The sequence below is a fragment of the Anser cygnoides genome, chromosome 15 (assembly GCF_040182565.1).
Source record: "Anser cygnoides isolate HZ-2024a breed goose chromosome 15, Taihu_goose_T2T_genome, whole genome shotgun sequence".
Classification (NCBI taxonomy): Eukaryota; Metazoa; Chordata; class Aves; order Anseriformes; family Anatidae; genus Anser; species Anser cygnoides.
In genome coordinates, this window is record NC_089887.1 from 8,215,222 (window position 1) to 8,239,770 (window position 24,549).

Consider the following 24,549-nt stretch of genomic DNA (forward strand, 5'->3'; position numbering starts at 1 on the left):
CCTCAGGCGGGGGCGGTTGTGCGCATGCGCAGGCGGCAGCTGCCCGGCCTGGGAGGGGGCGCATCTGCCCGGCCTGCGCGGGGCGCTGTGGGGCGCGCCGCCATCTTGGGGCTGTGGGGGGCCCTGGGCGCGCCGCCATTTTGGGGCTGTCGGGGGCCGAGGCGAGCCATGGAGCGGCTGTTCGGTGGCGCTCGCAGCCGCCCCGTCCCTCGGCAGTGCCTGAGGGGGGCCGGCGGCCGATCTCGGGGTTCTGGAGCTCGCTTAAGCTCCAGCGGGGCCGTTTCTCCGCCCGCTGTGTGTGTTGAGGGTGCGAGGCGCCTCAGCAGCGGGCGAGGACAACGGGAGGCGCGACCGTGCCCCGGGGGGCTGAGGGAGGGGGAGGCCGGGCCCGCGGGGCGGTGCTGCTGAGGGGCGGGGGGCGGTGGCAGCCGCCGGATACTTAGCGGCGGCTGGGGGGCAGAGCCTGATGCCTCAGACCCGTGCCTCTGTCCGGTGCTTCGGTCCCGCCGCTCGCTATGGGCTCGGCTCCGCCCGTCTTCATCGGCTGCGAGGAGGTGGAGAAGCACCTGCACCGCGCCAGCCTCCTGCTGCCGGCGCTGGAGGCCGCCCTGGGCAACTTCTCGGCCGGGGCGGCGGGGGGCGTCGTGCAGCCCGTGCGCGCCGTGGTGCCGGTGCGGCCTCACGGCGGGTGAGGAGAGCGGGGCTGCTTCCCCGGGCTGCGAGGGGAACGGGCCGGGCAGGGGGTGATGCCTCCCGTGGCCGCTGTCAGAGGGAGGGGGTCGGGCCCGCAGCGGGGAAGGGAAGGGATCGATGAAATCAAAGCGTCGGGAAAAGGTGGTGGTACCCAGTTGTTGATTAACTTCCCTGTAAGCGCTTGATGTTAACCGTTTCGGTGTCTCTGATGCTGAAATTAAGTAATCCTCTTCGAAAGGTACCTGGGAGTTATGCCTGCTTACAGCGCCGCAGACGATGCTCTGACAACCAAGCTGGTGACTTTTTATGAGCACAAGAAAGATTCCTCTGTTCCCTCTCACCAAGCGACTGTCCTCTTGTTTGACCCAACCAACGGCTCTTTAAAAGCTGTGAGTTGAGTGCAACACTTCTGCATCCTCCTCTGTGAATGTTCTGCCAGCTCTTCCTTTTAATTTGTAGACGTTGAACTTCACTGGTGTAAACTGGTGTAAGTTTATCATTAGTAAAATGTGTTTGTGCCTAATTGGAATTTGGCCGGAGGTCTTACATCTTTCATGTGTGTTAAACAGTACTCTGTGTCCTTTTGTCAGCTGTTTACTGTCATGTGTGGTTTGAAGGGAGTCTGGCTCCCAGGGTGACTAGAAGAGAGAGATGATCTGGAAAAGTTTACCTTGAATTTTGAAGGAAAAAACCTTGCTGAGTAAAGAATCTTGCACTATCTTAAGCCTAAATCTAAAGAGAAATGCAGTTGGTATCAAAGGGAATAGTATTCACGATCCTTTTTTTTTTTTTTTAAAGAATGTTGGCCATTTTAATTACACTGTTGTAATGATGATTATTAAAGGACAGAAACTGGTCATGGAAAGTATAATAGCCTTTCATTCTACACTGTATTGGCAAAACATCCTTTATCTTAAAGTCCCAAAAGTCATTTATACACAGCAATTAATACACTTTGAGACTAGGATGTCCCCCCATGCATGATACACACATGTAAGGAATTCCATGGTTCTCTGTCACCCTTCTGTTACAGAATAAGACAGTGCAGCTCAGGAATTACTGCTAGCTTGCGCTGGTACCTGATTGTACCAGAGCGCAGAGTATTGCAGTTGTATCAATTCCTGTGCTGGAGACCCAGGGAAGTGCAGTGCAGCTGCATGTGAGTTAGGAGTAGCTCAACTTTGACCGCTTTTCACTCCATTTATGCTGGTGGAATGGCATGAAAGAACTGGAATAAGCAGAGAATTTGCCCGCCTTGTACTTGGGCTTCATGTGGTTTGTGGTTGCTGCAGTACTAATTACTGACCTTTATATTTTTGTCTATGCCCTTTAATATCACTTAATGCATATAATCCACAACTTGGTGAAAATATTGGGCATTTATTCATGTTTTTACTGTTTGTTTCAGTCTCATCTTGTTTTTTAAAAGGTTCTAGATGGCAGTGTCATTACAGCAAAACGAACCGCAGCAGTTTCTGCAATAGCTACCAAGGTATGTCTTCTATTTCTTAAATCAGAACAGAATCAGTTAGTGGTGTTATCACCACCATATATATATATACATTTATTTATATATAGAAAGTAACTACAGAGAGTGACATAAGTGTCTTTCACTGCATGTCAGTTTACTTCAAGTACAGCTTTAAATTAGGATTAAGTGTATGTACCTTCAGGGAAAACTTAAAGCACAATTTTCTGGTTTAATTGTGTGAGTCCTGTTTGGCTTTAATATTTTGTATTTGATGGTACGAGGAATCTGTGCTGTGTTTTTGTGGTTCATTCTGCATACTCTTCAGGGAATTTGCTTTGGTTGCTCTGATTTTTTGTTTTTTTTTTCTGTGCTTGACTTAACATGCTTCTTATGGCATTGGGTGATAAAGCTGTGGTAACGTATTCAGTTTTGTTTAGATGTGTATTTTCTGCTGTGAGGTCAGTAGGGGTGGATTTCATTGGACCTGGAGAAAGAAGAAAAAAGTGTATTTCTAGGGGGGCAGTGTGGATCCTCTTAAGGCAGATGATGTCTAAGATAGTTGGATGACTTGTCCAGTTGGTCAATTTCTTTGTCAGTGGAAGATGTCCAGATGACTAGCCCTGACTACAACCATAAACTTCCGTGTCTGAAAGACAAGTGATGTAAATCTTAGTGTATGTTGCTTTACATTGTTTCAGATGGAAATTGTTGCTCTCAAATTCTTTTTTAAAACAATATTTGGCTGGGCCCCTATCAGTGGGTAGAGAGCAAGTCACCTTCCATTGCGCAGCAGTATTTTAGTCTTCACCTCAAAGAATGAGGCAATAAGAGGGCCAGAGCTGAAAAATACTTTTGTTTTTCACCTGTCAGCTTTACATCAGACTGAAGGCTGACCTCACCACTTCGTTAGTGGCAGTCTTCATGCCAGCCTAAATCTATCCATGGCAATAGAACTAAACTGACATAAAATTGGAGTGAAGAACCTGTCCCCAAGAGCTTCCCAAGGGACAGAACAATTTAAAATGGATTCCTCAAACATTAGGTTATAGGCCCTCATTCATTTCATCTATTCTCTACTTAGACGGTTCTGACAGTTTTTACACAGTCAGGGCTCTGCTGGCCTCAGAGGAGTTTGGCTGTTAAAGGGACTTCAAGATCAGACCCTTCATTATTGTCTGCTGTTTTGGGAATTATTCAGGAGTGTTTGAGTTTAGCTCATAGTTGTCATCTTGCCCCCTTTATGGCATTCACTTTTTAAAGACCCAGTGCTTTTATGCAAGGAACCTTTGAAATAAGTGCTTCAGTGTCTTTGAAAGAAACATTAAAAAGAGTTCTTGCTACTGAAAAATGTGATCAATGAGATTTTTTTCAATTTTCTTGCAGCAGAATAAGTGTTGAGAGCCTACGCAGTTCAAAAGCTCTTTATTCAGAAGTGAGTGGCCACAGCAAATGCATAAACAAGACACAAGGATAGCTTAGGGCTGGACTCCAGCAGCCCTCTCTTCTCCCTTGCCAAGTAGTGGTGAATCACAGGCGAGAACTAAACCAGAAAACCAAAAACAACCATAAGTCTGAACTTCAATATTTTTTTTCACATTGCTGTTTTTACAGTACATGGTGCATACATACAGTTTTTAAGAAAATTCCTTTCTCAGGCTTCTAAATCAGGAGTTTCACCATCTGTTGTGTCTAGATCTAGAGATCATTGTATTTTGGGATACAGGATAAATATATGTAGCAATACAGGGTATCTGGGGAAATATTTTATGTATGAGGAAAAATGTTGAAAGGGCCCAGTGCTATCACAACTTCAAATGTGGACATGGGCAGTGTAGGAGAAAAGACAAAAAACAAGGGGTGAGAGGAACCTGAATGTAATGCGGTGTTGATATATGAGGGGGGAGGGAAAGAAAGGAGCTGGGGACGTCCCAGTAAAAGGACAGGTAGGAGGTGGCAGAGGGAAAGGGTATCACCACACTTGTTCAATCAGAATTACCTCTTGCGGTGCTAAATTCTGCTTGTGTTACAGTTTGTGACTTCACAACTGCAAAAGAAGGTTTATTTTGGGCCTGCCAGGAGCATTTTACACACACAGCTACCACTTTCACTACTGATAGCTTTTGGTATTGTGAGCCCTGTTTTCAGCCAGTACAGAACATCAACGCTACAGTTTTACACTTCATTAATCCCATAGATGTGATACATTATACTGATAGTAGTGTGTGCTAAGGCCCCAGAATCTGTGTTAGTTCACGCTGTTGGATGTTAAGTCTGAATTTCAGACTTAACAAACCTAAACAATTCAAATCGAGAATCAAGCCAAGGGGTACTTTGGTGCTATTGACGCTAGCTTTTGCATTATCGTATATGTGTGTGTGTGTGTATATATATGTGTGTATATAGTGGTTATTGAATATCGATTTCTATTACTAGGAATTTAATACTAGCTTTTGCACAAAACCATGATTTTTTTTGTTTAAATGGATTAAGATTACTGCTTTCTTTTTGTAGTATTTTAATATTTATTTCTTATATCTGTTAATATATTGTCTTACCTCTGCTTTTTTTTTATGTTTGATACCATTTAGTTGTTAATGCCAGCTTTTGCAGAAGTGCTGTGCATTTTGGGAGCTGGTGTTCAAGCATATAGCCATTATGAAATCTTCATGGAGCTGTTTACATTTAAGGAGGTAATGGACACAACAGGGCACATTCATTTTTGTCTGTGACATTTCAGGAGCACATTTTATAAATAAAAGATGCTACAGACAAAGTTTCATGTAAGAGATTAATGGTATTTTTGATTCTGTTTATGCAGAGCACAGTAATACTATGAACATCTGTAAAATTTCGTGCTCAAATGTTGGTCCAAGCGTGTTGGAAACAAAGTCATGTTTCAGATGGCTTTTTTCTCTGAGAAAATCTTACTACGTATGCCATGTTTGAGTGAGCTTTCTGTGACTTTCCATTAAATGTATTTATTGGAAATACTTGGGTTTTATAAATACAGTTCGACAAGGAGCTGTTATTCTGGCATTGCAAAACAGCCATTCAAATGTAGCTGACCACCCATGGAATTTACTCACTTACATGATGACAGTGTTAAAGAGGAAGAAAAAAAGTTTAGGATGGATGTGACTGAAAACTGAAACAAAGTCTGTTCTGTTTCAACAAGGAGAAAATCTCCAGGCTGATCTGTTTTTCCTTTCTTCCTTGAAGGTCAGGATATGGAATCGCACAAAAGAGAATGCAGTGAAGTTTGCTAACTCAGTTAATGGTCCGGTGCAGGTCTGCTCTTCTGCTCAGGAGGCAGTTACAGGGGCTGATGTGATTATAACAGTCACCATGGCAACAACACCAATTTTATTTGGAGAGTGGGTAAAACCAGGTGCCCATATCAACGGTATGCTATGTTCTTGTCATTTAAAGGACGTATTTATTATCATGTATGTTCACGTGCACCATCTTTGCCGCTGTGTTGTTATTTCATGTTCACTTGCTCTCCATTTAAATAGCCTGTACAAAAATGTTATTTCCCAAGTGATTCCTGCTCAATCTGTTGTTTTGCTGGTAGCACTCATCCTTCTGTCATTCACTTTCATAAGCTCCTCTATTTGTCCATTTTGGGGCTGATCACATTGATTTTTACTGGAGTTAAAAAAAAAAAAATAAAAAATGCAGTAACCAAGTAAGAACCTCATAGTTTGACCTCTCATTATAGGGAGTTTTTTTTTTTCCTGCCTTATGATGTTACCATGGTATTGTTTGGAGTTCCTGGACGTGGTCAGATTTGTTTATTTTTTTTAATTGTGGGCCTGATTCAGATGACCTTGTGAACTTTCCAAATGGCATGGTAATGAGGCAAAAGCAACTTGTCAAAGGGCACGATTTAAAGTAAGTTCCCACATTCCAGCAGCATCCTACCAATTTTTCAAACTCTATTTAGTCATTTGTCATTGAATGATGTCTGTGTTATGTCACGGCATGGTAGCCAGAAGTACAACCAAAATCAATTAAGATCTACAGTCACTGAAGCGACACATAACACAAAAAACCTTTTCCTTTCTTTGTCTTCTTTTCTTCTTTCTCCATTTAGGCATTCAGGCAACATGGAATCTGTTATTCCATAACAGTCAGACACTTTTAGAAAATGTTTGACTACAGTAAAACTTTCATTAACCTATGAAAAGTTTGTAATGATCTTTCTGTACTTAAGACAAATCAAGCAGTTTAACTTCTTTAGTTTTTCTAGGTATGTATAACCTGCTCAATTTGTACTACTTACAATGTTGCAAGGAGACAATAGGAGCTATAAGTTTAAAAATCCTTGTTAGTAAAATTCAGCTCTGTCTGCTTGTGCAGGTCTTTGCTGCAAACTACTTTGCTTCTGATCTGTTAAGGATAAATGAGGGATTGTTCAAATCTTATTTGTCTCTATAGACATATAACATGAACGCATTCTGGATCAAATTCAAGGATGATAAAATTCAGGTCATTTGGCAACGATCTGATGAAAGAGGAGGAGGGTGCAAGAGATAATGGACAAAGGGAGATGGTTTTCTTATGGCTCAGCTACCCAGAGTGTCTGGCCAGGGATAATCTTCTGACAAATATAAAATGTGTTAGAGAAGCTGTGTTAGTTAACTTTGTTTGGGGGGGACACACAAACAACCACCATCATTTAACTTGGCAGTCACAGAAACTGAGGCCACTGTCTGCAGAAGAGATGTAGTCTCTTTAACCTTAAGATTATCTTCCCTGAGTTGCCTTGCCAGATGATTGAGGTCTGTTCCAATGGTGCCTTATGTAAGCAGAAAAGAATAATTATGTCACACTTAAGTACTGGTGTCATTCTCAGTGCTGCTAACAAAGGCTTGTTTGTTTTGTACTTACACATACAGTTTCACATCCGTACAGAAATATAAAGGTATGTGATGAGGGAAGGCTGAGTGCTATCTCCCCTTCTCTGCCTTGTTAGCATTATTTGGTAGGAGCAGTTTGACTAGTCTACCAAAGAGATGGAAACAGTGCCAGCGAAGAACCTCAGTTCTGTGAGATTTGCTTCACAGAGAGTTGCAGCTTAATGCTTCAGCAGGTTGAAGTGCAATGACCTATTGGTTCCAGTTGTTCTGGGTTCGCTTATGAGGATTACAAGACCTTTGTCAGCAGCAGCATCTAGCTGACTAGAGCTCAAGGTTGCTGTACATTTTAATGAACAGTAATGCTTTTGGAGGGTTGGACCCAATGTCATCTTTAACTGACGCTAATGGAAATTTAAGGCATTAGCACCTTACAGAAGCAGGCCATATACACCTCGGCATTACAGCTGAGGCCAGGTTGAGAGAAATCCCAGCCTTCACCAGTTGTTCAGGTGCATCCCGTTTTGTGTTGTTGTTTTTTTAAAACCAATGAGCATGTCACCAGTGATAATGTCAGACTGTATATTACATTTCCACAGTGATGTCCATTGTTAGTTCACACGTGTCTTTTGGACAAAACATGTTTTGAATTTGCTTTAAATATTCTTCCCAAGTTCATCAGTTTTATTGTTTTAGCTGTTGGAGCAAGCAGACCAGACTGGCGAGAACTGGATGATGAACTGATGAACAATTCTGTTCTGTTTGTGGATTCCAGAGAGGCTGCTCTTACTGAATCAGGAGATGTTATATTATCAAAGGTGAGGCTTTTTAAAATGAGGGACCTTCTCTTTGTGGCAGTTGGCTTGTGTTCGAAGTGAGCTAGTGTGGATGATGTGCTGCACTGAAATTTTTCAGAGCATCAGATGTGGCTGCTAGGAATTTCCAAGCACAGGCTGAAAGATAAAACAGATCTTGAATGGGAAATTCTGTGTATCTCTGACAGAACCATGTGCATTCATTATTAACCATTACATGGCACCATATGACATTAGCATACTTTCAACATTGGTCTTTGTGTACAAAGTATTGTTTTGAAAGATGTATGTTTCCTGCACCATTCAGTAGTTCTTGCATATTTTTCAAATCTTTTTGTTAAAACCTGTAAATTCTTTCCCATGAGATTTCAGTGTGACTGACACAAATCTGGCCTCTAGAGACTGGATGACAGAAGCCAAGCAGACAGTTACTGATCTGCAGAAATTTGATGGGAAGAGACTATTTTAGGTTTATTGGAGTTTTCTTCTTCTAATATTTGTACAGAATGAATATGGTTTCCACTTCTGAGGTTTAATATAAGAGGGTCAGATAAAGTAAGGTATGTGAAGCCACGTCTCTTTTGTTGGATAGGTAACAAACTATCCACTGTGAAAAGCTTATTTACGGAGGAAACTCTGACAAATGTTTTTTCCCTGAAAAGCATTCCACTTCTCTGAGATTTCTTTCCAGTTTCTCTATTATTGATCTGAATACTGATCTGCTTTTCAACAGAAAGGAATCAGTTATGGGATAGCAGAACTGGAGGGGTTTCTTTTGAAGTCACTCAGAAAAAAAAAGTTTTAATGTACATACGGATATTACATTTCTGTATAAATATATTTTTTTATAAATGTATTTTTTTCACAGGCGGAGATTTTTGCTGAGCTGGGAGAGGTACTGAAGGGTACAAAACCAGCCCTGCCTGAGAAAACAACAGTCTTTAAATCACTGGGTAAGCCCCTCCTATGTGCAAGCCTGACAGAAGACAATGCCTTGTTATTTATTAGGTCCCCAATGCGTGGGAAAACTGCTAATCATCTTTAAAACTGCAGTGGCAACACGTTCTCCAAAAGGAACTAGACTGTGATTTGCATTTTCCCTTATTTCACTTTTTATTGATTTAGCAGGACTGATGTAATAAAAAGAGATAAGAAAGCAAGCAAACAATGGGAAAAGTACCTTTTCCATTTCAGTTATTCAAAATGAATGCAACGTTTATTAAGACAGCTCCAACGTGAATGTCCTGTTGTCATGCCTCTAAAGTCTGTCCAACCTACAGATAATGTGACAGTGCAGTGTAGAGTTGTGGCTGCCGTTTGGGGGAAGGAACAGGAGTGGTGATTAGTTACCATGTTCTGAGCTGCATGATGTATCTGAAAGGGTCAAACTGTGATGTAAACGCTGAATCAGAAAATCAGATTCATGCTATTACATTAACTTCATATCAGACACACAACAATTACATGGTGACAATAATTTTGAACATAACACTGAAGGTGTTTGGGTTGGGGAGTTAATCCTGTTCCTGTCCAATTAGATAACTTCCTAAGTCCTTCTGTTCCCTTCTGAAGCTATACTACTGCATACAGCTGAAGAGCTGTTTGAAGATGACTAATTCTCTTTCAGGGATGGCGGTTGAAGATACAGTAGCAGCAAAATTTGTTTATGATTCCTGGTCAGCTGCTAACTAAAGACAGAAGTCTACAATGCCAACGAGGCCATAAAATATGAAGAAAATCATTTGCACTTAGTTTCCTTGGATTTTTTGCTAACGAGAAAGGCAGCAATCCTGTTTGAATGCAGCCCTTCTGCAACTTTCAAGAATGAAAAGTAAAATGTCAAGTGTTTTCCAATGACAAGTGTTAGATACCTGCAGTATTACTAGTAAATGTATCTCATGTAAATGGCAAGTGTTAGATATTTGCATTGACACTAACAGGTATTTATGTATTTTGGTATAATTCTGGAATCAGTGCATTTCCTCCTTAATTATTTCTGTAGCAGGAATCTGGGGGTAGATTTCATGTTTCCAGAGGGGTAATTCTTACTGGGTAGAAGACAGCAGTTCAGAGAACAGAGTGATGTTTAATTGTGATGGTACTTCAAATAGCACTGTGGTTTCGGTACTACACGGGCAGTTACCTAGTCTTCAGTCTCTCCTGGGGACACAGCCCACCCAGGCTTAAGTACGCATCTTCCCTTCCAGATCAGGCTGGGGTCTAGAAGTCACCATCCTTACTTTCAGCCCCTGACAGCCCTCACTTCCTGCCCTCAGACCCGACTGATTTCCATTTAAGAGCACACTCCTGAGTGGGACTTTTGTATTAAAAAATGATGCCTTCCCTATGGTTAGATGTGTTTCCATAAAAGACCTGGCTCAGGAAGGCTCAAAGAGTGCAAAATCGGAGCTACTATTATGTACATTTTAACTGGGAGGAAACTATATGCAGTACCTTTTTTAGTACATTCCTGTTTGGAGTTTTGCAATTTTCTTGTTGCAAGGAGTCATCCAAAATGTGAGCACTAAAAATGTTTTTTGACTTAACTTTTATCTGTATTCTCTTGGGAGATTTGCCTGTTAATCTATAGTGTTTGTAAGTTCTTTTCTAAGTTTCTTGAAGGTTGAAACAACGCTGAGTTCAGTGGGATAAACTTCAAGTATACAGGCAAATATTTTCAGCTTGGCTGTACCATGCACCATTTGGTAATTGTTCTTTCATGCCAGTGGGTATTTGCTGGAGCAGGAATTTCAATGATCCTTTCTTGCCAGAGGAGCCCAGGGATGTTCTACAGAAGAAGTTCCAGTTTTGTGCTGTTATGCAACTGCCTTACAAAAGATTGAGCATCTGCTGAAAAATAGCCATTGCCCTGGAAACAAATTCTTGTCTCAAGCCAGAGTTGTGCCTTGTGAAATTTTATTTCGTCTTGCATATTATTTCTTGTAGGCTATTCCTTCCTTCTGTAGAAGGATTAGATGACATAGAATAAATGGAGCAAGAGGAAGGAGGTTCAGAAGCAGTTAGTGTTAAAGCCTCTGATGGTGCGTAAGTAAGTGTAGAAGATGTTAATGAGTACAGTGCAGGTGTGGCGTAAGTAATACTCCAAATTATAAGCTTGGTGTAAATTAGTTGGAAAAAGCTAGTAAGTGGCAGAGTTTATAATGTGTACAATTTCAGCATGGAAGGGTACCAGGCCAGTAAGTGAATGGGGCCAAAGGATATGTTCATGAGGATAAAAGTTTAACTCCACTGATCTTATTTATATCAGTGGAAACAAGAACAGATATTTCTCTACTACCTTTTACACTTTTTAATTATAGCAAAGTTACCTGTGTATTTTTAGACGTGTTTTTTTCTTCATGTCATTCATGAAGCATTCAGAAATGTGCGTGTTGGCTGAGCCTGTTACTTCAGTGATGGAGAACTCCACTAGCATGAGGCAAATGTGACAGCCTTAGGTGTTCTGTAATTCAGGAACTGTATGGACACTTGCACTTACTATTTATAAGAAAATTATCAAAGTTCTGTGCCTGTATGGATCAAAATTTGTAATTTGAGATGAGGCACGGTGTTTGGGAAGCAGACATACGGTTTATTTTCACATGTACTTGTCTACAGACTATGCACTTTAAAAAGTAGATGGAGCCAGTCCAAAGACCTGAGTCTGAAAACAGTGTTCTCAGCTTTCCTTGGCAATAGGAGGGTCTGGGAGCCTAGCTTCAGCATTTTACTTCTGAATTCTTGAAGAGTGTTCAATTCAATTACAGTGGAAGTTGCTTCTATGTCATCTTAGATTTTGGGGGGTGGGGGAAGGGTAAAAATAGTAGGCTTAATTTCCATGTTTTCTTCTCTTACAAATTAGTGTCTCAAGATTTGTGTAACTTGCATTTATGTTAAAAATAAATAGCTACTGCTGTTTGACTTTCATTTTGTTATCCATTGTTTGTCTGTTCTGGGTAGTGTTTTGAAGATCAGGAAGAAAGTAAGCTGTTGCAGTGACTGCTGTTACAGTAGATGTGATCACAATGTAAAGGGAAAAAGACAGACCACTCTGCTCCATTGTAATACTCAGTTTTGCAGTCATTGTCCTGCATTGTACATTCCCTCCTCCTGATCTCTGTCCAGTGCAGAGTAATAAATCCTTAAAGAAAGAAAATCTTGTAGTTGGCAGAGCTGTGTTTGTGTGAGATCCCATGGTTTTACAATTGGCTTTGGATTGGACCATAAGATCGCACATGATACACGTCTCTCGTTGAATGTGCTGTATGAATGTTACTAAGGAGTGAGATCTAGGATTCACTAATTTAAATGCTTCCAAATTATAGAAGAAACAAAGAGGGTGGTGAAAAACTCGAGGGAAACAGCAAAGGGCGGGGGGAGGGGGAATGAAGTGTGAGCATTCTTACTGTTTTTCCCCCTCTATTGTTCAACATGGCTGTTCTATGCCAGAGGCCGATTTCCAGGACCACCCTGCAAGAAAAGGGCTGGGAGTATTTTACTGGAGTTTAAAATGGCAGCTGTATTGGGGCTTCCTCGGTTGCCTAAAAATCCATGGGGCATTCTCTGGGACTTAATATTCAGCCTCTACATGCGGCTCTAGAAGGACAAAGGTTTTCTGTAGATCTTGTGCTCTATCTGCTAGCTCTGTAGAGTTACTGCAGATGCCTAAGGACACACTGAAACACACTGCATGCTTGTGACAACTGCATCAACCAAATTATGTGCAGGTAGTTTCAGCCATTCTCTCTGACTGTCAGAGGTCTTAGCAGTTAAGCAGGTTTACAGCTGAATATGCAGAGAGAAATTTTCAGTGCAATTCAGAGATTCTCCCAATCTGGTACTCTTAAAGTGTAATTTCTCCAAGTGCCTTTATGGGTACTCCATTTGGCTCTGGTCAGCCACAGGCACCTGCATGCTTAACAGAACCTTGGAAAATATTTCCCTGGATAAAAGGATCCAATCCAGTTGTTTAAAGTCTGGCTTTAAAGGTGCGTTATGCTCACCACCTTGTACTAGCGACAAGCCTTCAGAGCAGCAGTGCAGCTGTAGTCTCAACCTGTTCTCAGGGGAGGTAGAATTCAGCCAGGGGAGCTGCAGGGCAATGAGGCTGGGCTTGCTGCTTCTGTGGCTGCTGGGAGAAACAGGAGGGATTTCCCCCCTGCTCTGCTGAGGCTGGGAGCAGGGCGGGGAGAGGCCTGGCTTCCCCGGCAGTGACACAGACGTCCTAGCACTGGGGCTGTGGCTCTTACGCTGTTCTCAGCCACCTGCACCTGCAAGGAGTGGCTCGTTCCACCTTTGCCAAGAAGTAATTCTGCCTTGTACTCTGGCCAGCAGTGCAGGGGCTGCCTTAGAACTGCACAGAACAGTTCAAAGACCGTTTTCTTGTTTCCACTCAATTCCCTGACAGAATAGCAGTGGTGGCTCCACAGAGGTGGAGCTGCTCTGTGGTAAGAGTAGCCATTGACCAGGCCCTCCATGAGTGACACCGTTCACTGCTGGTGAGTTGTGGGAAGGTCACAAGCACTTGTTTAGGCAGCTAAATAGAGGGGCCGACTGGGGGGGAGAGTGCCAATCCTGAACGATGTCCAAGTTACATTGCAAAATAAATGGCTGTATAGCTTATCGGGTAGAGCAGGATGGGGAATGGGGTTGTAGGCCTAGTCAAGCAAACTGCCCTGCACTTTTACTTCAGTTGTGTGAGTGAGAATGATAGGGTTTGACCCTTCAAAATCCACTTGTCGTATACCCTTGAATACCAAAAGTTCATCATTTGCTTCTTGTTTTGTTAAAAATTTGGGTGTTCCATAGCCAAACCCAAAACACCCCAGCAGGTTAATAACACAGAGGCTGAGGGATGCTGTCTGCTTTAATTGCTGTGCTGAACACAGCAGTCATCTGAGGTTGCATAGCATAAGATTTTGATGTGACTGCTTAATAGGAGAAAATATCAATGTGCTGAAGTACAGGAATCCAAGGAGAAAAGAATGCAGAATAAAGTCCAGCCAAGAAAAGGAATCATCATGAACAAATCAAAGAAATGAGATGTAGAAAGAAGGAACCATGAGAAATAGATAAAGGATAAATACATGTCCATAAATGGAGTATACTCTGAAGGAAGAAATCATAGATATATATAATAAAAAGATATAAAAAGAGATTTAAAGGTAAAAGTCCTGTTAATAATTGTGCTTCTAAAACCTCAGATGTTAGCCAGAGCATGGTTACTACAAAGCCTTATTAGATTCACAAGACAACAGGAATGATTAATTCATATCAGATAGTGCTGGCTTCCCAAGGGAACAGGTCCAAGACAGATGAAGAGAAGCCTGATGTGGGTGCCTCCGGATGGACTGTAAAGAACAGGAGCTTCCACAGAAGCAGTTTATTGTTTTCTTTCTCTTTCTCTTTTTTTTTTTTAGGTTCAGTGTATGTGTACCCAGTCACATGCCATTTTGAGGCTGAGGCTGAAAATGACCAACAGAAAATGCTGGATGAAAGAGCCGTAGTTTCTGGGACTTTGCATGACAAATGTACCCTATAGGAACCAAGCTGAGGACATAGAAAAGATCAAAAACTTTGAAAATAAATCCTTAGCTTCTTGTAGTTAGAAGGATTGCATCTTGATGCCACTTAGGACATGATGGATGCTGGCAAATGGGTCCAGTGTAGTGATACAAGAGAAAAGAACGTGCAACTCACACCAAACATCTCTCGGCAAGGTACTTCATATATTTTTAAATTAATATAAATGCAGTAGCAAGAAGCCTGACTGACAAGAACACAAAACTTGCTGTAAATTACTCATATTTATATTAATTCTGCAGTTATAAGAGTCAATAAGTCACAGCTGAAATCAAGGTTCAGATTCTGCTTCTAGCATACCATCACTACCAGGAAGGGCAGTTTGTAGCAACCTAACAGAAGTGAATGAGTGAATGGAGAAAACTCAAAGCTCTCAAGATCTGGGAATGCTTTTTTTTTTTTTTTTTTTGTGGCTTTGGAGAAGAAGGGAAGGGTTTTATTAAAGAATGTGGCATGTCTGGCCTTCAATAATATTTTAAGTTATTCAGACAAAAAGAAATCCAATCTCCATAAGAAGGGAGAAAAAGCTTTGAATCTAAAGCTTTTAGTTTTTTTACCTTCACATTCATTCTTTTTGGCAGAATGTGCTTGAATTAACATCCTGTGTACCACAGCCATCTATGTCTTTGGCCTTGCTATACATCCTAAAGCAATTGGTAACCTCTTTGCCTTTCACTTTAGCAGATGTCTGAAAGGAACTGCATGCTATTTTGAATCAGGAAAAGATAATCAGTGTGCAGGTTACAGCAACAGGTACATTGATTTATAAGCAAGTATCTACAGTCTTTCCAGGGTTCTTGAGAACCTGTTTTCTTTTATTCACAGCATTCAGGACCTTCTTTCTTGGCCCCAGCTCTATCTGAATGCTTTGTAGATCTTCATCAGAACATAGCATCAGGGTGTCTAAATCTATTTTTTCCCTCATGAAGACTGGAAGAAACTCATCCAGCGTCTGTGATGCCAGAAATACCTCAAGGGGTGTGTTTTCTGCTTCCTCATCATCCCAAATGAGTTCCTCCTCCTGCCAAGGGATATTAGCACCATTTTCAACATCATCTTCCCTGTCATTCTCAGCATTTTCATTCTGAAAGAGCTCACTGGACATTTTAAAGCTTATGACTTCTTTCTCAGAAGACATGCTTCCAGGATTTACATCTGCAGCCAAATTCCTTCCAAATACAATCTTGCCGAGACCTGGCCTCTGGAAAATAGAGAGCCGACTGTCATTGTCATTCGGTAATTCATCCTCTTCTTTCTCATCAAATAAATGCATCACACTTCTCCTATCCTTGTCATCTGCTTGGCCATTGCTTTGTGTTTCCTGGCTTCTTGTGCTACCAGCTGTCTTTTTTGTCCTCAGTTTGAAGGTATCTTTCAGATTTTTGGAGAAAGGAGTTGTTGTATTTGAAGTGAAGAGGCTAGGCATCTTTACCCTCGAGTGTGTCCCTTTGGAAGAGGTTACTGTGCCAACATTTTCTTTCATATAATTCCTGTTCATTTCATGTTGGTGTTTCTCTTGTCGTTTCTCACATTCCTTAATTTGTTTCTCCACATTCCTCTGGGCCTGGGCTTTTTGTTTGGAGACCTTCTTTGGGTTCAGCATGTTCTGCTCCGTGGCAGCTTTGTCCAGGATTCTGACGCATTCATGGCGATCTCTGCTGGCAGCCACCTCAAGAGGTGTGCGGAGGTCATTGTCCAGAGCAAATATATTGGCACCAAAGTTGATCAGAAAAGAAACGCAGTGGATGTGACCATTGCAAGCAGCATGATGGAGAGGAGTGCTCCCCCAGATGTCACATTTGTCTGGATCACCTCTGAGAAGGAAAATAGCACAGAATGAGCTGGACGTACCCAAGCATAACACTGCAGTGGAACTGAACAAATACTAAATGTTTACCTCAGCTTTGCTGTGAGGAGTACAGCACAAACAAAATGAGTCAGTTTAGCTCCGTTCTGGAGATCGGTGCTGCACCTACTTACCTCAAGCACTGAGTATGCAGGCAAAAGGCTGCAGCTCTGACTACTCTGCCACAGACTGCTGAAAGCAGGCTTTGACTTATAGTCATTGGAACTGGTTGCAAAACTGTTTCAACCGCTCCTGGGCAGAATATTTTAGAGGCTTTTGGGTGACTCTTTCCTTTTGCTTGTCAAACACAAGGACAATATTAGGAGGATTCTTCAGTGATCGCATTGATGCATATTGTATTGTGTCCATACAGTCACTTCTTTAGCAGGTAATAGGTAAATGATTAGGAGTAAAGCCCTGATTACACATTTCTCTCCATTGCTGCTGGATTAAGCTGAGACTGATGCTACTGTTTTTCTTCATCACTTTTGTTCTCCTTAAGCTTCTTTTACTCATGGGGTTTGGAAAGCAGAAGCTCATTTGAAAACAAAATACCATGTCTTTTCAATAAAATTTAAAGCCAGAGAACTTTTTAACTCTTGCACTGACTTCACATTGAGCTGGTGCTTGTGGACTAGAATTGGCTTGAATCTATTAATTCTTATTTGGTGGGATCAACATCAGCCATGGTTCCGATCAAAACTTGGGTCATCTGTGACCAACAGGTCAGGCAACCACAGTATTCCAAAGCCTTTAATAACCTTGGAAAAATTTACAAAGTCTTGGATATCTGTTCCATGGCCGTTGTACCATGGATGAAATTGTACATACTATCACAAAATCTCCTTCAGGTGTTGGTCTCTGTCAGTGAATATCTCTGGAAGAAAAAACACTAACATATTTGCTGAGGGCCAGTTCTGAGAACATCAGAATTCAACCTAAAATGCTACAGGCAAGTGGGAGACTAGGGGCCATGTAGAATTGAAGCACGCAGCTGCTTGTGTTGAGAAACAAGAGCAAGCCTGAGCAGGCCAGGCTCCGAGAGTGCAGGCATTTCTACAGGGAGGTGGCAGCTGAGCATCAAAGTTTTCCCACTTAGACATGTGAAAACCATGTGTACAAATTTCTGCTTTTGTGGCTGTACCCTGGGGAACTGCTGCAAAGCGTGCCAGATTCCTTCATTCCCACATTAGCAACTGTCTGCATTATCCTGGCCTTGGAAGGGCTGGGACATCCATCCTCCCCAGGGCCCCTTCAGAGCTGTTTGAGGTCTGTTTTCCCTCTGGAGCCTGCCAGCCTTTGAGTCTCAAACAATTCACAAACCAGAGTGTCAATTCCCAGCTCAGGGGGACTTTGGACAAAGTTTTACATCTACTTTGGCATCTCTTACTCCTCTTCCACTGCTTTCTCAAGCACCAAGAAGGAAGCTCACACTAAAGAGAGCAGATCTGTTACTTGGTCTTGCCTCCATTCATGTGCCTTCAAAGCAGGCAGAGAAAACACCTCTTAATGTCTGGGAGACAAACTCTTACAAGATGAAAGGGCTTATTTTTAATAGTGCTACATTTTCCAAGGGCTGAGTGTGTTGCAGGCTTCAGAGTCCTAAAATCTGCAACCACTAGAGAAAAAACATCCTGTATCTCAGTGCCTTTGTCAGAAAGCCTTCTTTGCTTCAAGGAAAGGATGGCTTCATTAAAAAAATTAAAATACTTTCTCAGAAGACACTGCCTGACTGCAGAACAGGTTGAACACCTTCCAAAGTTCAGCTTCTGCCAAGAGAACTACTGAGACTACAGCCATATCTCTGACAGCCTCAGCCTACTGATTGTATCAAGAAATTTTGGATTAAAATAGAAGTGGATGTATATGTTTGATAATTTTGAGAGCAATGCTATCCCAAAGTTGCCCTCTATCAAAAAAAAAAAAAAAAGTGAGTTAAAAATACATTAAGTAACAAATAAATAGAAATTTCTTATCTTTGTGTCACCTGCTGTGACTTCTATGAGCATATATAGTAGAAGACATTTTTAACTCACATATTGAAAAGATTACTTAGTTATTTGTTCATTAGGTAGTCATTCTGTCTTCTAGATGTTCAGAGACCTTTACTGACTCTAGGTATTTCCTTGGACCTGCCTTAATTATACAAGTTGAAAAACTGCCAGTCTATTTTTGCTTTTCCTCGGGGACACAGCCATAGCTGTAGAGTCCAAAGGTCTTTTTTATTGTACTATTACAGCCACGCCTGAGCTCAATGAACCTTAAAGCAAGTCTATGACAAACCCCTTTTTATTTTATATTTTCATTTCTATTTTTTTTTAAGAAAGTAACACTAAATATACCCAAATAGTTATTAAACTTTCCCTCCAATCTTCTTTAAACTGTTATGATTGAAAATGCAGGTTGATCTTCATCTCATTCCAGAAAGAATATTTTATGTACTGCATTTTCTTCTATTAAATCTTGCTAGAGAATCATGCCTTAAAAGGTAGACTCCAAGCAGAGAAAATACTGAGATGATATGTAGAGGTAATGGCCTTTTCAATAATACCTTTTAACTTAGTACATTTAAATGACAAAAAGAGAACTATTACTATTAGGAAAAAAACAAAAACAAAACAAAACACAAAAACAGTAGAAAATCTTTTTTTTTTTTTTCTTTTTCAGTTTGCAAGGACCCTACCCAAGTTCTGAAACAGTACTACAATTTTTAGTGTGATGGTAGTTGCTAATACTATAAAAAACAGAGAAATAACAATTTTAGATGTTACTGTCTCAAAACTATCAGTCGTGACTTGCCTCTGGAAAGCATTAAATCTTCTGGTGTCTAATACCTGCACTTTAGGAAGCAAATGAGATAGATTTTTTGCTAAAAATATTTCAGACAAGGCATTTACCTTTAAAGCCAGTTCCAAAGATATATAACCACAAAAGGCTGTCGGCCCACTTCTCCATTAGAGAGAGCTTCACCAACCCCATGTACAGACCCGTTTACAGGTTCTGGGCCTAAACCCGTGTGAATGAGGAGAAACAGTTCTTGGCAATGCATTGAAAGAAATGACCAGGATTTTCAGCCTTTTGGGTCTGGTGTCACGGCAGCATTAGAAATATACACTAATTATAGTTTTGAGCCACAAGTTCATGAGAAATGGAGGCTGATTCACTCACCCTCTCCGGCATATGACCTCTAGAGCTTCTAGATACCCGTGGTATGCTGCCAGAAGGGTGGGCGTCATCCCATCTTCATCTGAAGTATTAAGATCTTTTCTAGTGGCTTCTTTCAAAAGGTCCAGATTGCCATCAGCTGCTGCTTTGTGATACCTGCTCGACATTTTCAGTAACTTCTGGTTTCCTGAAGCAGCTCTGTCCAGACGGTACAGCTACCCTTCCATTACAGGGATAGTCCATTAATGATTACAAGTTGAGACGTCACCTTGAGGATGAATATGAGGAGGCAAAGTTCATCCTAGCAAACAACTGGAGTGCTGCAATAGGGCAGCGGTGTGGTGAATGCTTTCATTTCCTGAGGGGTGGCTCTGCTGCTTACCTCCCATTGCATATTTGTCTATTTAAACACAGAGGGGATTCATTCATCTTTTCCGGGTCTCAGCTGCTTTTCCAAACTTATTTATTCTGGGAAAACTGTCTTTGAAAGAAGCTTTACCATTGATGTCAACGTGACCAGATTTCACCCTAAGTAAAAACAAATCCTTGAGTTTTGATAAGCTAAAATATTGTGTAACCTTCACCGGGGAAGCTGTTTGTAACCTGTCATTTATTTGGGTTACTGCATTTAAAAACAAGCCTCTCCCCCGCAAAGACAGCCACATCCATGAAGCGATTTGGTGCACGCAGACGGATGTGTGGGTGGAAGCAGGCCTGTCAGGGCCGGGAGGTGTTCGGCTAAGGCTGGCCAGCTGGTCCACAAGGCACAGTAGAGAAAACCACAGTCTCCAATCTTAACACACTTGGCAAATGTAAGCTCATCTAACTGGTACTGTAATCTCTATGTTTGGATGCAGGTGAAAAAATCGGAATGATTTCCTCAAGATGGCAGACGGAATTTAAGAAATAGAAACGTGATGGTCCTGAGCCCACTGCCCCACATGCACTGCAGTCCTCACCGTGGAACAGATCGGTCCAGTCCCATTTTCACACTTCCTGTCGTAGAAATTATTTACATTGATTTCAGCGGAGTTAAGGGCTATACCTATGAGTGAAAGCTTGTAGAGTTAGACCACAATTCTAATGTTTAAGTTCAAAAGAATTGCTAAGAGAAAACCACATAAAAAGTCAGCTTTAACACAGTAGCTGAGAAGATATCAGTAGGTAAATAAAATGCCCCGGGCTGTGTGTTTTTCTGGTCACGCTGACAACAGCTGCCAGCTCAGTGTTACTTTTTTGTCAAGCTGTTTTCCATGACTAACTGAATTAACCTGTATCTCAGAGAGAGTACTCTTGGCAATTAGCAGTGAGGTTCTGTTGCTTATTATGCCCCTGTTACAGAAGCGGTAGCGATTGCAAACCAGCTCATTGTCTGAAATTGGTGCAATTACTGGATGGAGAGCCACCTCATTTACTTCCCATAATGCCACCCATGTAACGCACAGCAGACCTCTCCAAATGGGCTTTGTCTCATAATTATTTTCTCAGACAGGGACTGAAGAGCTCTTCAGGAACAAGCTTGTACCAACATTTTCCTCCACGTAGACAAGAAGAGCCTGTCAGGTCCTGTAACAGGTTTGAATCTCTGAATAAACAAGTCCAGGTAGGGGTAAGCTGAAGCTCTGGTTTTCCTTCATGCGGTCCACAGGCAGGGCTGCCTCAGTGCTGCCCGGCCCCCCGGGGTGGTGAGGAAGGGCTGTGCCTCACCCAAGCCCACCTCTCTCCTGCTGCAGGGGACAGTTACCCTCAGCTCTTGTCAGGTTCCTGGCACCGCTGTTTATACCTTTCTAAGAAAAACTGCAGTGATTTATTCTATTTTCTATTTAACCAGGCTCAGCACTGAGTTAAATTTACAGCTACTAGAAAAAAAATGAAAAAAAAAAAGGTGCAGAACAAAGACAGGTAATACACACAGTTTTTACATATATTTTAGATTAGCTGTTTCTCAATGCCATCACATTTTATTTCCTTTACTTAATAAAGGGTATTATAATTTCTTTTACTCTCATGAGTGTAGAATGATCACCCTGGCATGTATTACCTATACCACCAGTGCCTGGTAGCAGAGAGGAGACAGCATTTTTTTCTTGTACGTTGACATCTTGCATTGTCGGTTACATCTATCAAAGTGAGTCAGTGGTAAAAGAGTCCTTTTTGTTTTCTTTTAATTATTGATTTCTACTATAGAATTATATTCTTTAGCTTTTCTGTTAACTAATTCATCACACAAAATATTGATCTCAGAGAGATTTTTGTCATTTAACATCTCAAAATATTTACTTCAGAAGAGAGTTGCTTTATATGATACTAAGTGGAAAATTATTGTTTTAAGTTTTAATTAGAGGTAAAGCAAAACCCACTTCAATTGGAGAGAGGCTGTAGGACTTTCTCATTATTTATGTCACAAAAGCAGGCATCACAAAAAAAAAAAAAAAGACCAAACAAAATCTCCATCTATTTCTAAACTCTTGGTATTTGTTTATTCTTGTCCCATCTAAAAACCTCAACTTAAAATGCAATAAATGATTCAATGTCAAATGAATTAAATTTCTCAGCCTGAATGGAGATGTGTCTTTTGAGAGCAACGCTCAAAATTGAGAACTTTTTAAAGTCTCTAAGTAGTTAGAATGAAGCCTTTCTTTTTGGGTCTGAAAAGAACTTCAAAACCATTCCACTTCCAATTGAAATGTCCTACCAGGCTCAGGAGAAACTCTGTTGTAATGGTACGTGTTGTAAACTAATGAATTATTTAACTAGCAGTTTTCTTTTGTTATTGGAATTTGCTACATATATGATTATTGTTCTATTTCTTTCAAGGACTATCTCAAAGAAAATATTGCCAGTTAAACAAACTATTTATCTAGTAATACTACAGCATCACTAGTTACGTTGTTCTAGATAATTCAGAGCCCTGTATTACTTGCCTGGGAGAAAAACAGCGAAGTTGTGCCATCTGTTTTGCATGAGGTATTATCTAGCACAACATTGCCTCATTGCAACTTTCATGGGCAACAAATGCAGGATGGTAAAGGCCATACAAGGGGAGGCAAGTAAGTCTCTACTTGTCTAATGAGATCGCTGGAACTAATGGGCTTGGAGAAGAATGAGGTTGTTCACACAGGGTGACTGTGGCTACACAAATCAGAGATGATAGCAACATCTAAACAACCATAAAAAGGTATTTTTCACTCCTCACACAAGCAAAGCTCCCACTGCTGTGTCCAAGAACACCGTTGCTGTACGCGCTGTTTCCACAGAGAGGTTGTGTGTCCCCCCCCACCAGCGCTGGCTGAGACCCCATCCTGCAGTCATCTTTGCTCAGGTTGTGGGCTCCAGCCCTCGCCGTCTGCCTGCATGCAGCATTTCAGCAGCAAGGTCCCAGTTGATCGGGAAAGATGCATGAACTGGAAATTTTGCAAACCCAGCAAACCAAAGCCCTGTCTCTCTTCACCCTCACACCTCGACACCCGCCCACGCTGGGCATGTAAAAGCAGACTGGGGGACTTCTGTAGGGCTAGAAGCAGTGATGATGTTGTGTGACAGTGAATTGCTGTCTGAAATGCTGTCCTGCTGCTGCTATGTGACCCAAAGGCAGGCAAAACCCATGGGAATGTGCATCCGGGCTGAGATGATCTGTGTTCTCCAGTGTTGTTATGCAATGCCCCAGTGCTCAGCACTGATCTTGAGCAATGCCTTTTTTTTTTTTTTTGCCGAAGTCAGAAACTCAAATAAGTAAACAAAGAAGAGGAACTGAAGAGGAGAACTTGCAGGTTTTTTCAGCAGAAAAGTAAGAGAGTCAAGGAGATAGTTTTGTGTTCCAGGACATGAATTAGATATTTAACCACATAACTCAGGCCATAGTTATTTTCACAGGTTCAGCAACTCAGAACAGGTGGAACTGAACTTTTTGAAAGGAGAAATGGCCGTGCTTTCTCTGCGGCTTGTGTTGCACACCCTGGAATTCAGACATGTTAAGTGAAGCAACAACCAATTATCCTAGCACATGCTGATGGATCACATCCTGCAATCTTACAAACTAGAATATTGATGTCAGGAGATGCTAACGTGCACTGCAGGGCAAATCCAGGTGACTATGGCAATCGCATTGCTCTAACTGTTAAATGCTGTTTGGTCCACCACTATCTTTCAGCTAACACAAGCCAGAATCTGTTACAAGCCATTTGGGAGCAGGCAAAACCCTCAGTTAATTCTAGCAGGCAAGGCCAGCCTGTCCTTCTGCTAATATACCTTGCGTTGTGTTGCATTTCTCCCCAGCTAGCAGCAACACTCAGACATGACCTGAGATGGAGCTTCTGCCGTGTAGCCACCAGCCCAGCATCAGCCAGCCTCCAGGAACATGACCTGCATCTCCCACCAACTGGATGAAGCTGTGAATCAGGCACGGGGAAACTGAACGGGTTTAACTTTGCATCAGATTTGACTCTGCCTGAAAGTACCTCGCTTGGGTAGTTTTACAGAGGGCGTGTACTTGAAACCCTTTTTTCCCCTACCGTGTTAAGTCCAAGCTAAATAGAAATAGATAAATAATGCAACAACCTAGCACAAAGCTTCAGAATCTGTTTCATTAATTTTCGCTATAATCATGGCTTTTGAGAGCAGTGATTCCGATTGTAAAATAAATAAATAAAGGCACATGGTATACATTTTGTGAGTCCAGGGGTCTCTGGGAAGTTAATTTATTGCCAAAGCTTTGCTTCGTACTAATCCTATTGATGGCAAAAGCAGAAGTCCAAATTGTTTTTCTGCTACTAACATCAGCTGCTATTTACTCCAGTGTAGTTGCAGATCCTAGCTTTGAACAGTAACAGTCCAGAGCCTCCAGAGATCTTCCAGTCTAAAAATTGATACGTGACTTCTCACTTCCTTAACCTGCCACTCATGTTTTCCTCCTAATTAGATCTACTATCAGCATTGCAGATTTGTCCATGCAGGGGAACAAAATATTTTCAATTACATACAAATCTACCAGTGGAATTCTTTTAAATTATCAGAAAATTGAAGTGGCACAGTGTTGTGGTTTAACCCGGCTGGCAGCTAAACACCACACAGCCGTTCGCTCACCCTCCCCCCTCCCTCTCTGGGATGGGGGAGAGAAAC

General features: G+C 41.6%; 2 protein-coding genes across 5 annotated transcripts; one reads left to right on the forward strand and one right to left on the reverse strand.

Moving 5' to 3' along the window:
- The first annotated feature begins 71 nt into the window (after positions 1–71).
- CRYM (crystallin mu) lies at positions 72–24,067 on the forward strand. 4 transcript variants are annotated; one of them, XR_010825072.1, is made up of 10 exons: positions 72–688; positions 932–1,082; positions 2,123–2,185; positions 4,753–4,854; positions 5,384–5,567; positions 7,720–7,841; positions 8,707–8,791; positions 14,258–14,557; positions 20,289–23,518; positions 23,707–24,067. XR_010825072.1 is itself a non-coding variant. In XM_048068277.2 (8 exons), exons 1-8 carry the CDS (start codon positions 516–518, stop codon positions 20,339–20,341), a joined length of 933 nt encoding a protein of 310 aa, XP_047924234.2. In that variant the 5' UTR covers positions 78–515; the 3' UTR covers positions 20,342–24,066. The 4 variants fall into 4 exon arrangements, 2 of the variants coding, with proteins under 2 accessions (XP_047924234.2, XP_047924228.1); XR_007165029.2 differs by having other exon boundaries at positions 20,289–24,067; XM_048068277.2 differs by lacking the exon at positions 14,258–14,557 and having other exon boundaries at positions 78–688; positions 20,289–24,066.
- Positions 14,546–19,858, reverse strand: ANKS4B (ankyrin repeat and sterile alpha motif domain containing 4B). The gene is made up of 2 exons (XM_013177044.3): positions 19,435–19,858; positions 14,546–16,234 (listed from the first exon to the last, which is right to left on the reverse strand). The coding sequence occupies exons 1-2, from the start codon at positions 19,596–19,598 to the stop codon at positions 15,184–15,186; spliced, it is 1,215 nt and encodes a 404-aa protein (XP_013032498.3). The 5' UTR covers positions 19,599–19,858; the 3' UTR covers positions 14,546–15,183.
- Positions 24,068–24,549: the final 482 nt, after the last annotated feature.

What these genes read in the sequence shown, in the direction of transcription:
- CRYM (XM_048068271.2), top strand. Translation starts at nt 516, where the DNA reads ATGGGCTCGGCTCCGCCCGTCTTCATCGGCTGCGAGGAGGTGGAGAAG. An exon ending in AGCTGTTTACATTTAAGGAG is followed by an intron (nt 4,855 to 5,383) that starts GTAATGGACACA and finishes TCTTCCTTGAAG; the next exon opens with GTCAGGATATGGAATCGCAC. An exon ending in GAGATGTTATATTATCAAAG is followed by an intron (nt 7,842 to 8,706) that starts GTGAGGCTTTTT and finishes TTTTTTTCACAG; the next exon opens with GCGGAGATTTTTGCTGAGCT.
- ANKS4B (XM_013177044.3), bottom strand. Translation starts at nt 19,598, where the DNA reads ATGTCGAGCAGGTATCACAAAGCAGCAGCTGATGGCAATCTGGACCTT. An exon ending in GAGGTCATATGCCGGAGAGG is followed by an intron (nt 16,235 to 19,434) that starts GTGAGTGAATCA and finishes TTTCCTTCTCAG; the next exon opens with AGGTGATCCAGACAAATGTG.